A 14,082-nucleotide genomic window follows, 5' to 3' on the forward strand; every position below is an offset into this window, starting at 1 on the left:
TCGTGAGGACAAGCCATTCCGATGATCGCGTGCTTGCGCGCTTGCTTGGTTGTCAGGTACCCGCAATCGGGCGGCGCAGGGACCGTCGGACCGGATCGCAAAAAAGCATCATCAAATCTCGGCCCGCAATCCTCTCTCGAACAACCACCTTTATCCTACCACCCACGCCCACCCAATAGTTGTACCAAAGGTAGGGCAGCCCGCCATGCTGCGCTACTCAATTGTGTCGAGCCAGCAGCGGCTCTCGTCCGCGGTTCGTCAGCGGACAGCGACGCAATTGCTGTCCAGACCTGCTGCGAGCAGTCGCATCTTCGGCCAGGTACGGGTCTCTACGATCTGCCATTGCCTGATGCAATAGCCACTGATGACCAGTCGATCTATATAGAGATCCTTCGCCGACTCTTCCAACACTCCTTCCACCAGTCCCACTCCTGCATCTCCCGCCTCTCAGTCAACAATTCCTCCCGAGAACGTTGCCAAGGTGCAGCCGTCACCCACTGGACAAGGTCAGACATCTCCCCCGACGTCGATACAGCCTCCGCAGCCGCCTGCTGACAACACCGGCAAAACTTCAGCTGCTCCTCCGCCTCGAGCCCCACGGAAAACAGGCCGTTTTCGGAGATTCCTTTTCTATCTCTTCCTCACGTCCGGTCTTGCATACGGTGCCGGTATCTACCTTGCCTTGAAGTTTGACAACTTCCATGATTTCTTCACGGAATATGTCCCGTTTGGCGAAGAGAGCGTCCTGTACTTTGAAGAACGTGACTTCTACCGTCGTTTCCCCAACGCCACAAGGCATTCCAACCGCCTTCCTCTTGTTCAGAAGGAAGAAGCGAACAAGGTTACCATTCCCGGCAAGAGTGGGCTTTCTTGGAAGGTTGCTGGGGATGAAACAACCCCCACCGATATCTCTCATAAGGGCCGGTATAATTCTGCAGTAGAGAAGCAGGAAGAGGCTCAGGCGAAGGCAGAGGCGCAAGCGAAGAGCCAAGCTGTGATCAAAGCTAAAGAGGATCGAGCTGCGAAGGAATCTGCAAGGAAATCGAGTGATACTCAGAAGGATCAGCCCAAAGAGGAACCACGGAAACCTGCTGTCTCTCCAGTCAGCACTCTTGAACTCATCAATGTGAAGGAAAGTGACGAGCCCGTGGTTCAGGAGTTGGTGAAGGTGTTCAACGACATTATCACTGTCATCAGCGCCGATGGTGCTGCGGACAGATACTCTGCACCGATCGCGAAAGCAAGGAGTGAACTCGAGAGCATAGGCGAAAAGATTGTAGCGCTGCGAACAGAAGCTCAGAAAAAGGCCGAGGAGGAAATCAAGAAGGCACATGCTACTTTCGACGAATCTGCCAAAGAACTTTTCCGCCGCATCGATGAGGCACGCGAGGCTGAAGCTGCTCAGTTCCGCGAGGAATTCGAAGCCGAACGCGAGAGGCTCTCTCTTGCGTACCAGGAGAAGATCAAGACGGAACTCCAGAGGGCACAGGAATTGGCCGAACAGCGTTTGCGAAATGAGCTTGCCGAACAGGCTATCGAGTTGAACCGCAAATATCTGAACGACGTGAAAGAGTTGGTCGAGAGAGAGCGCGAAGGACGATTGAGCAAACTGAACGAGCTGACTGCCAGCGTCAAGCAGCTGGAGAAGCTCACTACGAGTTGGAGCGACGTCATTGACACGAACCTGAAGACTCAGCAGCTCCAGGTTGCCATCGACGCGGTTCGCGCCGTGCTCGAGACCTCGGACACGCCGAGGCCATTTGTCCGTGAGCTCGTTGCTGTAAAGGAGCTGGCCGCCGACGACCCAGTTGTGCAGGCTGCCATTGCTTCGATCAATCCTTCGGCTTACCAGCGTGGTATTCCTTCTACGGCCCAGATCATCGACCGCTTCCGCCGTGTGGCTGCTGAGGTCCGGAAGGCTAGCCTGCTTCCTGAGGACGCAGGCATTGCCAGCCACGCCGCCAGCCTCGTCTTGAGCAAGGTGATGTTCAAGAAGGACGGCGTGGCTGATGGTGACGATGTGGAGAGCGTCCTCACCCGGACAGAGAACCTGCTGGAAGAGGGCAATCTTGACGCGGCTGCGCGGGAAATGAACACCCTTAAGGGATGGGCCAAAATCCTGAGCAAGGACTGGCTGGCCGATGTGAGACGGGTATTGGAAGTGAGACAAGCTCTAGAGGTATGAATTTCAACAATGCTGGCCGCTTGCTTTACAATTAACTAACAATTGCGTGCTACACAGGTTATGGAGACGGAGGCCCGACTTCAGTGCCTGAGAGTTGAGTCTTGAGCTGGGCATGAGGATTTTACATTATTCTTTTTCTTCCTTTTAACTTCACGTAAACAGAACTGTAAAACATAGCTGTATTCCTGCCTAGACTCAATGTGAGATTTTCTGTGTTGGTCAGATCACAGATTCTGATAGCCAAATAGAATTTCAAATGAAAAGGCAAATAGCTAGATATTAATTTAAGAAGATCCAGATAGTTGATTATATCAATTCTAAATGTTCTAATAAACACACCAATTGACTGGTGTCACAATGTTAGACTGTTTGCAGTGTTTGCACCTCACTCCACGCGTCACAGGCATCTGTTGCGCTGCATCATGCGGTGTCGGCGCCGTTAGAGCAGGGGCATGGTTGATTACTTCCTGTCCTGCAGATTTCGCAGTTTCCAACTCACACTCAGTTCTTCTTTTTCTTCTGAATCTGTTCAGTGTAGTGTCTACTTGATGCGACCCCCATTCCAATTTCAAGGAGACGACCAAACGCTCGCATATGGTCGGTAATCCGCGATAACGGCGCTTCATGCTGCCCCGACAGCTCTTGCAACATCGTACCGAATACGGCTGCGTATACGACGTTTCCCATGTCGAATAATCGAAATGACGTGACAAGACAGAGTCTCGCTTCTTCGTCTGATAGCCATCAGTCCTCCTCTGCTGTCCATGGCGAGCATCGAGGTCGAGCGGATGGCACGCCGAGAGACGTGCAAATGGATGACAGCAATGCCGTGGGCGGGGAATTAGAGGGCAGTACACTGGGCAGCAGCTCGCGAGATGAGGAGAAACGAAGCCACAGGCAACGCAGGGCCCAGAGATCGGGTGGGTTCTTACTCGACTCGGCCTTCGCGCCGTCTACGCGACTCCTAGGTTCCATTCACCGTCCGCATCTTTCTTCTCTGACCAGCAGTACCGGCAAGCGCAGACCATCGGAGGCAGAGATCGCAGTCCCCCAAAAGAGATCATCACATCGCCGCCCATGGCATCAACAGAGGCCCTCGTTGGGCAGCTCGCCCTTGGCGACGGCTGTGACGAACGCCCCCCCTGCCGACGGCGTCGCCCAGTCTGCTGCGGAATCTGCAGGCCCAGAAAATACGAATACGACTTCCCGCGCTGCTTCTGGTGTTTCAATTACTCCCAGGGTAGGGTTGGACACGGATCCTGTGCAAATTGTGAATCTGGCTTTGAACCTCAGCGAGTCGCGGAGACGGAATTACGCTGGTCGTGTTACTTCGAGCCCTCTGCCAGGTGGAAGAAGGTCCACCGTCTCCAGTAGTCAGGCGCCTTTTATGCCTGTCGATAATCATGTGCAGAGACCTGCAGCGAGTGTCGGACAAGCCTCCTCGCAAGCACATCGTCATTCTAGTTATACAACTGTGGAAGATAGACTTCAACGGAATCTTCCTCCGCAGGAGCCCGTGACAGAGCGTCTTGCCCTTCCAGGTGTTGTGCCTGGAAACAGCGACCGTGATTGGCAGGTGCCGTATGAATTCTCAGACGCAACCCTTGCTAGAGCAGAGAAGGCCCGCCAGCATATCGAGCTCTTTTGGGAGTATCTTAGACTGCTATCCCATCTGCCGCCTCTCCGCTCCTCCAGTCAAGATTCTGCTTCGACCGCTGATGATTCGTCCTCTGGTCGGGCGTACAATCCTCTTCAATGTATTCGCAATAGGAAGGTTCGATTTCGAGAGAAGTACCACATTGACATCGAATCGGAGGGGTGGCAGGATGTGGCCAAGGTGCATGAATGGGTTAACGCCGTTGAAGATGTGCATTATGAAAGCCGAGATCCTGACCACTGCCTAAAACTGCCGCCCTTTCAGTATCCACATGAAGAGAGAAGAGGCGAGAATGAGAAAGCAGACGACATGGCGGTCTCGCCCTCGTCTAGTGCAAGGCGATCGAACGTCACAGGAAACGTGAAACCCCAAAGACCACGCTTCGACTGGGTTATCACTCCAGCCGAACTTCTCGCAGATGCTGCCTGGCTTGAGGATGGTCTTAACAAGACCAAAATCGTCGATAAGGATGGTAACAAGCTCTATCCTGACCCGACAAAGCTCAAGCATGTTGGTGGAAAGGCTCCCAATATAAATCCTCCCGCAGCTGATGTGACTACCTCCACGCGAGAAAAACATGCATCTACAGAGGAAGGGCTGCCATCTCCTGTTTTACCGACTTTCGAACACACCAGACCTGACAGGAGTTCCGATCGTGGCCGTCGCAGGCATAAATTGCGAAGCGCTCTCCATATCCCTCGAAGTCCCAGCAGCTCTGGCAGAGGGAAAAATCACAAACGGTCGGCTTCTCGTCGGTCGAGTAGCTCTTCAAGTGACTCTAGCAGCGACGACGAGATGTCCCGTGGTAGAACTCGGCAGTCTAATTGGGAGAAGAGACTCAACAGCAAACTCGAAGCTGCTATTCACGCTAGAAAGATTTCGAGTTTGGGGAAGCCCCGTTCAGAATCTCCGGAGAAGGATAGACCAGAGGACGACGGAGAATATGCGCATGCTTCTGCGGAAAATAGGGATGACAGCGGAAAGCGAGAAGCCGAGACGAATAAAGTTGTTTCGTCTGCAGCGAGTATAATTGAGAAGGACGAAACCTGCATGTCCTTGGACATGGACAGCACTGCACCCAATTCGCCAGCGCACGGCCCTCTATTTCCCAGCATCACAGCCAACCTCTCGCCGCCTTCGAGTCGCTCGCCCTCTCCGCGAAGAAAACCATTTCCACGAGTTTTCCACGAGCGAAGCAAGAGCAAGCGTCATAATCAGCTGGACCAAGGAAATGCAGACGAAGGCTTTCTTGAGGCTGACTCCGCCCATGGGGATTCTGACCGCATCAAATTTTTAGGCCCAAGTCCCCTACCCGAACAGCCACTTAGCACAGATGAACCGAGCGTTGGTGATTTACGTAGGCAGAAGTCATCTGCCCAACAGGAATCTAAGCTTCGTGGGCTCTTCAAGGGCGGAAGGCTCGCCGAGATTGTTGGCAGTGAAGTCTCCCGGGTCGGCGACTTCATCTGGCGGAAGGACGGGGGCGGTCATTCCCGTCGGTCATCGTATGCATCGAGCATCGCATCCGATTATCGCGAATCGGACGATGAGAAAACCGATGGCGAGACCAAAGCCGGAAAAAGGACCTCCCTACGCCGGTTGACAACTTCGTCCAACGGCGAACTGGAGACGGAGAAGGAACCGCTAAAGCCTTTTATGCCCCATCTACCGAGCTTTGCGCCTTCCTTTCGATATGATGACCGCGATCATCTCAGTCCCACTTCTCTAGACGTGAGGGTGCGTTCGCCTCGCAATGCGGGCAGTGTCCAGTTTTCGAGAATGAATCAAACAGAAGAGTCACCATCTTCGCTTGAGCTGTTGGACTCAAGTACGTCGTACGACCGCAGAAGCAGCTACGGTTTTGGCTCTGCGCTGAAAGCTCTGCTTGAGCAGAACCGAGCGAAGAAGATTGGGATCCTGGAGCCTCTCGGGAAGGATCGCCCGCCAGTGACCTGTCTGGCTAATGCAGATGCTTCTCCACGCAACAAGCGCCCTGCACTTTCGGAGGCTACACGAACTTGGAGTATTTCCGGCCGCAGCATGACTACATTGAATGACCCCAATCTCACTGAGAAGCGAGAGATCCAGCGTTTCCGCGCGCTTCTCCTGTCTTCTGGTATTAAGGCGAGGGAGATCTGTCGCCGGGCTGAGGAGTCGCCTCCGAAATTCCTCGTCCAGGATCTGCACACCGCGATTCCAAATGTATCTCGACTGGAGGAATTCGACTGTGCGGCGAGGAGTCTTGTTCAGAGGTTCGAGAACAGCAAAGAGAGCCTTCACCAGTCGATGCAGCGCTTCTCCAAATCGGACTTTGCTCCGCTGCGGTCGCAGCTGGAAAACCTCGAGACTCTGGTCAATCAATCTCTGACACCGCGGGTGCGAGCAGCGGCAGTCGATGCGGAGAACCTGAGCACGCATCTGAACACGACCAGCACGCTGGAGGTCAAGCAGCTCAGCGACGCGTTGGACAAGGGGATCCGGAAGCGCAATCGCCGACTCCGCTGGGTGCGGCGGGTTGGCTTTGTGCTGCTGGAGTGGACTGTCGTCGGTGTCATGTGGTGGCTCTGGCTGGTCGTGATGGTCTTCAAGATCATCCGCGGCATAGGCAAGGGTGTCATTTCCGGCATCAGATGGGTGTTGTGGTTGTGATGTCTAAACTTGAGCATATCTTCTGCCTTCTTTTTCTTCTATCATTTATTATTATTATTATTATTTATTATCCACTTGTAATATTCTTTCTTGTGCTGGTTGACCCGATCTGCCGTCTTGTACATAGGATCTCTCTTCTGCGGATTTTTCTTCTGCTTTGTTATCATTGTGTTTGATTGATGTACTGCTATGCTTGCAGTGTATACCCCTTCGCATGCTTTTAAGTTTCAACATAATTTGAATGAGCATATTTCATTTTCCAGCAATTTTTTTCTCTGAAATTTTGCATCCATGAACACAGAGATCTGTTAATATCGACAGAGGTACATGTACAAATCGGAATAAAGAACAAATGCAGCTTCGAGATTGATTCTTCACTCTACTTGTAGTTCGAGCAGAGGTGCAGTACTCCATACCTAGATAGGTAATTCTGCCAGCAGAACCCCCAACAGCCGCTCAGCGGTGTACCCCTATTACCATGTAAAGCAGGCGGTGAGTCATTAATCTAACCAAAATAGGAAAGTCACATGATGCAGAAACCTCGCATTGATAGTCTCACTGATTTGCTTGTCTGACTGGCCTGTCCGAAATCCTGTGAATCAGTTTGGTTTTCGGAGAGATGTGCACAGTGCACTTGTGGGCTGTGTGGGTAGCTGTAGGTACAGCCTACCCTTATGTAAGTCAGGGTGTAGAAGGTCAGCTGACCTGAGGTTATCAGATATGAGTCACATGATAATAGTCACTTGACCTTGCCGGTAGGTACCTTGCTGGTAGGTAGACTGAACTAAACCTGTTATGTGCAGTGTAGTAAGTATATCATATCATCTATGGAGTTTTAATTATGGGATGCAATCACTTTGTCTAATATGTTGTTCTCTATTTTGATGTTTAGACAGAAGTGCATGTGAGGTCTGTGTGGATATCTCTAGACTAGACTAGTCTTAGGTGACCTGACCTGACTGACCTGACTGACCTGACTGACTGCACTGAGGTGAACTGTATCTAGACACAGAAACACCACCATTATGCAATCAACCTCTACCCTCTGTTAGTTGAACTTGGCAGGTAAGGATAGTGCAAGGTCCACAGGCAATGGGAGTGCATCTTATCCTGTATGTATGTACATATATACTCCTCTGTATCTGGATGTGTATCTATATTGTTCTTTTTTGTCCTTTTTTTCACTTGATTATTTAAAATTAAATCCTTTGTGTTTGTCTTTGTCCTCGTCTTTTGTCTTCAGGTTTTCTTTAATCTATCCTTTATAAAGAGTATGGTGTGTGTACTGTACAGTTGTTGAGTCGAATACGTATTTACGATTCGGGAATGAAGATTCCTTTCTTTCCTTTCAAATCAATCGATCTCCCGTTTCTCTTCTCTCCACTGTGTCCAGATTGCAGACTCCACTCCTCTTGATGGGTCTCAATATTTTCTACATTTAGGGTCTTGGACTATTCTTTTTTTTTTTTGTTTGTGTATTGTCTAATCATTGAGAAAGAAAAATCCCTTTGTCGTTTTCTTTATATCTACAGTATACATCTATTTATTTATTTATTCCCTTCCTGCCTCCTTTCCTTGGAGCGCCTCTTTCTTTGTTCGTGTCTGTTATCTGTCATCTGTCTGTCTGCCTTGTCTATCTGTCCCATCATAATCCTATCTCTGACTGGCTCTGAATGACTGTGAATGACGCTGAATGACTCCAACTCTTTGATGAGTCTTTGACAATAATGCAATGCCTTTTCTGGAGAACCTTGAACCTTGAAAACACACACACACACACACATACACATGTATGTGCAATTTCCCCAAAATAAAAGCTTCTAGTAAAGGGGCGGTAGTGGTATATAAAGTCTGTCTGTCACTCACCTGCAGTCTTCGAGACTACTTCTTTACAACCTTGTCTTTGGAGTACAGTGCAGAACATCAGTCAAGTCACACTGGAACGAGATCAGCAAATAACAACAGCAGCAGCAGCAGCAATCAATACACATAAGATAATGAATCACCTCACCACCTCACCTCGGAATAAATACGCGTTGTGTTTGTTGTCTTGAGCAAGCTAGCCAGCTAAGTCCACAATTCAATCCCAACCTTCAGTGAAAGGCTTACCTAGTAGTATACTAGGCCATATATATATTATACTCATTCCTCCCTCCCTCCTCCCTCGATCTGAGAATGGGTTAGATGAACTAACTTTCTGTGCAGAAAAACGAAAACGAGACGGAAACTGCTTTTCGAGAATCAATAATAATGTCTGTTTTTGTCACCTATCTGGCTGGCTGGATATCAAGATGTCCTGTTTGTCTGCCATTCCGAATGAGAACTCGATCTCTATTCAATCGATCTCTATCGCCAGCTGCTGCTTCTGCTTCAGCTTTGGCATCGGTTTCTGAAGAAGTAGGTCCCTGAGCTAGCACCGTGTCGACACCATCACCACCAGCAGCACAACGGCCAGCACCTCTCACTCAATCCACCAAGGAGGAGGAGGAGAAGGACATTATAGACACTAATCCTCCCATATCAGTATCTATCGAAGTTCCATACATACATACATACCATCATACCAGTCTACAATTCCTATCACATCACACAAAGAGGAGTCATCATCATTACGATCTCAAGTATGGCAGATCACTCTGTCTGTCTCAAGCGCAAGGACGAGCGGGGATCGAGCAATCGACCATAAATAATAAATCCCAGAAGCCAAGAAGGAACCAAGAAGTCAAGGCATTTATTTCGGCTTTCTGACCAGACCAGACCAGACCAAACGACTCCAACAGGTGCTAATTTGAATTTGAATTTTTTTTAAAGAAAGAAAGCAAGAAAGGATAAGAAAGAAGGCCTTAGTAGAGAGGAAACGAGAAAAAAAGGAGGAAGAATGGGGACGAACTTTCAGTAAGTCAGTCACATACTTGCTTGCTGAAATTACATTTATCTACGTACATGCTACGGTCCATCCAGGTTAGATATATACCGCCCTGAATCGGAACGAGCAGCATTGGATATACGAACCGGGTGTGACACCACTCACTCAGAGAGAGAGAGAGAGAGAGAGAGACCAGGTTGGTTGATTTTTTTTTTCAGTTGGTTACTTATTCATTCATTTGATCTGCAAAACAAGACAGGACAAGATAGAACAGGACAGGACAATGTCAAGAAACAATCCAGGACGGAAAGCAAACAAAATGAAAGGAAACAAAACGAAACAAAAGGAATCTTGCCAGCCAGTCAGCACGGTGGTGACATATGACGTCCAACTTATGACTTATGACTTGCAACATATAGTACAGTACATTCGTCTATCATATTACTCTCCCATCTCCTCCCATCCCTACATACAGAGACAGAGACAGATATGGATGGACACTACAAGCGATGACGACAGATACATACGAGGTAGTCTCTCGGTTATCTTGAGGTGAAAGAGAGTGACAGAGAGGGTGCTTGGGGAGGGACGAAGCGACTATCAGGATGAGAAGAGAACCAGACTCAGAATTGAAACGTCATACTGGGACAGTGTTGTGTTGAATACCTAGTCTCTAGCTAGAGCTTGAAGTTACAAACTAGTACCTGACTTGTCTGATGCAGATTCTACTCATACAATTCATTCATACAGGCATCTACTTACTAAAACAAGACTTAACAGTACAGTATCAATAGCATCATAACATCCTCCTTCTCAGACAGGTTCATTTCTCCTTCTCTTCCAAACTACTAGCCGACCCAGAAGGGATCTCCTGTTTCGGCCTCGCCGAGCGGAAGAAGAAATCGCGAATACTTCGCCGCTGCTTCACATGCCCCCCTCGCTGCTCTGTCAGCGTCACCTGTTTCGTCGCGTCTAGCTCCTTTTGCAAAGCAGTCAACTCTTGCTGTATCGAGCATATTTCCTTGTCCAACGACGGGGTTCGACTTTGTCGCAGGCAGAGGTTCTCTGGTAAAGGATCCATCGCTCGATTTAGATCCGATGATCTAAACTTACACCACATCTTCTTCAACGTCCTGCGCCCTTCCAGCTGCTTCCCGTCGGCTGCATTTAAACTGGTTTGATCCAGCGCCGTCCACGCTGTTCCGCTCTTGACTTCAGAGACATTGCAGACGTCAAAAACAACACTCGGCAGCTGAATCTCTGGACGTGCTTTCTGAAAAATCTCTCTACTCGCAGCAAGACTGTGAGAGCGTTCTGGCGGAGTGATACGAAGCCCCCCGCTAGGAAAAATGCCCGAATTTGGATGTCTCTTTCTGTAACTGGCACAGCGCTTATCAAAGGCGCTAAAGTTGGCCGCCAAAGTCACAGCGCAAAGGGGCAGAAACTTGATGTTTTCAAAGCCCCTGGCCGGTATGCCGGTCTCTTTGTGGATGGACAATGCAGTGACCGGAGAATCCAACGAAAGACGGGCACACAGCGCCCACATGTCTGCATACAACCGGCAGACAACGTAAACATCCCCATACACGAGCTCAAATTCATCTTTTGGGATCGGGTCACGGTTCAAATCAGTGTAGTCCGATTGCAGGCAGATGACAAGTGACCCTTCCTGGATGGCCCACGTCTCGCCCAGTCCAAGCCGGATATCCCTATACAACCTCAGGCGCGTACAGCCCTCTGCAGAGGCTTGAGGCAGCGTTCTGACTTTTCGGAGGCTTTCCTGAGAGGCGGCCCTATCGTCTTTCGGAGAGAACAAGACATCCATTGGGAGCGAATCTCTTGACGCGGTCAAAATACTCCTCTTGTCGACATCAGCAGAAGTCACATCTTCCGAGAACAGATCACTTACGAACACCCCAGCAGGATATGGTTCCCGAGGACTCGCATTCTCGTCGTTTGCCACTTTCGCTACGCCCACGATCAATGGCTCTTGAACCCAGGTGGCATTGATCGATTTCAGCTGTTTCTCGTAACAGCTGATGTCGACTTCAGACGCACTTCGAGGGGGATGTGAATTGGGCCAGGGGCCCAGTAACTTCCCAGCAGGTCCTCTACCGCACCACTGCCCTTTGTAAGCACAGAACCTGCACTGGTCACAGTACTCGGTCTCTGCCAGAGTATCCAATTGGAAACAGGAGTAAGGACCGTCGTTTGCCGATCTGGAACCGCTTCCCAGCCGGGAATAGGGACCCAAGACCGGCGGACGATGGAAGTATTCGGCATGTCGACGCCGGAGCGAAATCGATCCGTGAAAAGACATGGACTCGGAGGTGTCGCTGTTGTCATCGGTGCGGCTGGTGAGTTCGCAGTGGCAGCGTGCTCGAACACATGGAAACTAGAATATACTCTATCAGTGGTGATGCTTGTAAATGTGCTGGAAACCCTCACAGGCAGGATATCATCTGTGTAGGTACTCGACGGTAGGGAATTGCTGTGAGTGCTGTCCCGCCGTGTCTCTGCGCTAGGATAGATGTTTGTGAGGTTCTTAAGTAGCATGTTGGAATATGCTAGTAGCTGCAGGGGACCAATGCACATTAATTGCAATAAAAGAGGAATTCTCAGAGTTTGAATATGGTCGTGAAGTTACGAGTCCGTCAGTAACCAGGTATCTGGTGGTCGAGACGGAGATAGGTCCCTCGCGCCTTCCATTCTGAGGTAGAAGCTTAGAAACGGCAGGCGCATCACATCAATTCAAGAGTAGCTCAAGTCATAGCAGAGTGATAGTCATTATTCATAAAATAGCTGAAATCTTTCTTTCTGACTACCATGCTGCCTACAGATGTCATAAATAGCAACACGTCCAAGTATCCTCGATCGTAATATCCGTGTCATGATTTTCAGGTGTTTGATGGCCTGTTTATCTGTACTTCGAAGAGATGTGTGAAGGGAGCTCCCAACGATATGGCAGCATTATATGGACAATATAAATGTAGTAGAAGATCGTCGCACTGACCTTCGCTGTACAGCTGCAAGGCTAAGATCGGATTCCCCGCACAGCAGTCCGGACCTCGGCTGGAACAGCGCATACCAACAATTCAACACGGGTTGACTTGCAAGTATAAAGCGAATTTCGATCACTCATCATCAAGCAATCTGATCTGACGTGATTTCCGTGACACGATTGGACAGATAGACGATCGAGGAGCACCTGCAGGGGTAACACATTAGGTGCATACTTACGTGTTATCAGGAACTATCCACTACTCCAGCTGATTGGCTTCAGGTCACGCCATTTCCTAGTCGATCACCATGGCCGTCCCCAGATTAACCCTCTATCTCGACATCGTCAGTCCCTTTGCTTATCTAGCCTATTACGTGACCAGAGTAAGTTTGACGTACTTGAAGTTAGTGATCCAGGCTGATTCGAATAGCATTCTCCCACATTCGCCAAATGCAGCGTGACATACGTCCCCATCTTTTTGGGAGGCCTCATGAAGGCTTGCGAGAATACGCCTCCGCTGAAGATAAAAAGTATGTCTGTTTATGCTCTAGACCAGTCGTATTTTCTCACCTACCATATTACAACTCAATATATTCATTTTACTCCTGCATCGCACATCAGAACTGGTCTGAGCTGACCTGAGCGACTGCCAGACAAAGATAAATGGATCGACCTCGAGCGGCGCCGATGGGCTCGCGCCTTCTCCGTCCCCATGGTAGACGACATGCCCAAAGGCTTCCCACCACTGACACTAGCCGTGATGCGCGCCGTATGCGCCGTGTCCGTGCTGTCTCCAAATCAGCTGATCCCATGCCTGGACGCCCTCTACCGCTCCTTCTGGGTCGAGGGGAACGCCAACATCGGGAAGCCAGAGGGCTTCATGCCCGTTCTGGAGAAGACGCTGGGAGGGACGGCTGCGGAGGAGGTTTTGAAGGCTGTACGTATCCTCCTCTCTATGTGCGTATATAAATTCGATCTACTATACTGACATGACCGTATAGTCGTCAGAACCCAGAATCAAAGACCTCCTCACCAGCAACACCGACAAGGCCTTCCAGTCCGGCGCCTTTGGCCTGCCCTGGTTCGAATGCACCAACACAGAGGGAAAAACGGAAGGGTTCTGGGGAGTCGACCATCTCGGGCAAGTCGTGAATTTTCTGGGATTGGATCGAAGTTTGGATGGGGGGTTCAAGTCGTTGCTGTAGTCGCAACAGGAAAAGTAAATCATGGCCAGTGATGGTAGCCAGGAGAAGTCTGCTAATTGGGACGGATGTTCTTGACGGGTTCATTGTAGCTTCGGTGTGTATGTACTGTACATAATGCAGTGAGGATCTTGTATGTGATATCCCTGTCCTGCCTATACAGTGGTCCTCAGGAGTACCATGATGATAATAATCACAGATAGTTGCAATGCCTGCAAGCGAGCATTCAACTTAATCGAATAATACTTTCCGGGCTGTGTTATACTACCTACGTAGGTACAGTACAGTACATTCTAGGTAGTAATTAATATTATCTAGGTACATATGCAACCTATTCTACGAATGACGTCATTAAAGCAGGAGAGAATGAAATTCATTAGGCTTAAGTAGCTTACAATTAATAAACGGAACTGACCATAAAAAAAAAACGAAGAAAAAAAGACAAGGAAGAAAAAAAAAAGGAAAAAAGTCTTATTTTTTTTTGTTTCCCATGGGATAATAAACCTTGCCTACCTACTGTAC

At 49.4% G+C, this 14,082-nt stretch overlaps 4 protein-coding genes across 4 annotated transcripts; 3 read left to right on the forward strand and 1 right to left on the reverse strand.

Annotated features, from left to right (window-relative positions):
• Positions 1 to 205: 205 nt before the first annotated feature.
• On the forward strand, positions 206 to 2,290 carry VTN77DRAFT_5053 (uncharacterized protein; the record flags this gene model as incomplete). The annotated part of the gene is made up of 4 exons (XM_069421181.1): positions 206 to 319; positions 386 to 506; positions 576 to 2,179; positions 2,243 to 2,290. 4 exons carry the CDS (start codon positions 206 to 208, stop codon positions 2,288 to 2,290), a joined length of 1,887 nt encoding a protein of 628 aa, XP_069277235.1.
• A 580-nt stretch (positions 2,291 to 2,870) lies between these two features.
• Positions 2,871 to 6,491, forward strand: VTN77DRAFT_5054 (uncharacterized protein; the record flags this gene model as incomplete). The annotated part of the gene is made up of 1 exon (XM_069421182.1): positions 2,871 to 6,491. The coding sequence occupies one exon, from the start codon at positions 2,871 to 2,873 to the stop codon at positions 6,489 to 6,491; it is 3,621 nt and encodes a 1,206-aa protein (XP_069277236.1).
• Positions 6,492 to 10,180: 3,689 nt separating this feature from the next.
• On the reverse strand, positions 10,181 to 11,952 carry VTN77DRAFT_5055 (uncharacterized protein; the record flags this gene model as incomplete). Its single annotated transcript, XM_069421183.1, has 3 exons — positions 10,181 to 11,218; positions 11,267 to 11,752; positions 11,806 to 11,952. The coding sequence occupies 3 exons, from the start codon at positions 11,950 to 11,952 to the stop codon at positions 10,181 to 10,183; spliced, it is 1,671 nt and encodes a 556-aa protein (XP_069277237.1).
• Positions 11,953 to 12,666: 714 nt separating this feature from the next.
• Positions 12,667 to 13,563, forward strand: VTN77DRAFT_5056 (uncharacterized protein; the record flags this gene model as incomplete). Its single annotated transcript, XM_069421184.1, has 4 exons — positions 12,667 to 12,741; positions 12,789 to 12,888; positions 13,012 to 13,295; positions 13,360 to 13,563. The coding sequence occupies 4 exons, from the start codon at positions 12,667 to 12,669 to the stop codon at positions 13,561 to 13,563; spliced, it is 663 nt and encodes a 220-aa protein (XP_069277238.1).
• Positions 13,564 to 14,082: the final 519 nt, after the last annotated feature.

This window comes from Rasamsonia byssochlamydoides (assembly GCF_041956645.1).
Source record: "Rasamsonia byssochlamydoides strain NRRL 3658 unplaced genomic scaffold VTN77scaffold_36, whole genome shotgun sequence".
Classification (NCBI taxonomy): Eukaryota; Fungi; Ascomycota; class Eurotiomycetes; order Eurotiales; family Trichocomaceae; genus Rasamsonia; species Rasamsonia byssochlamydoides.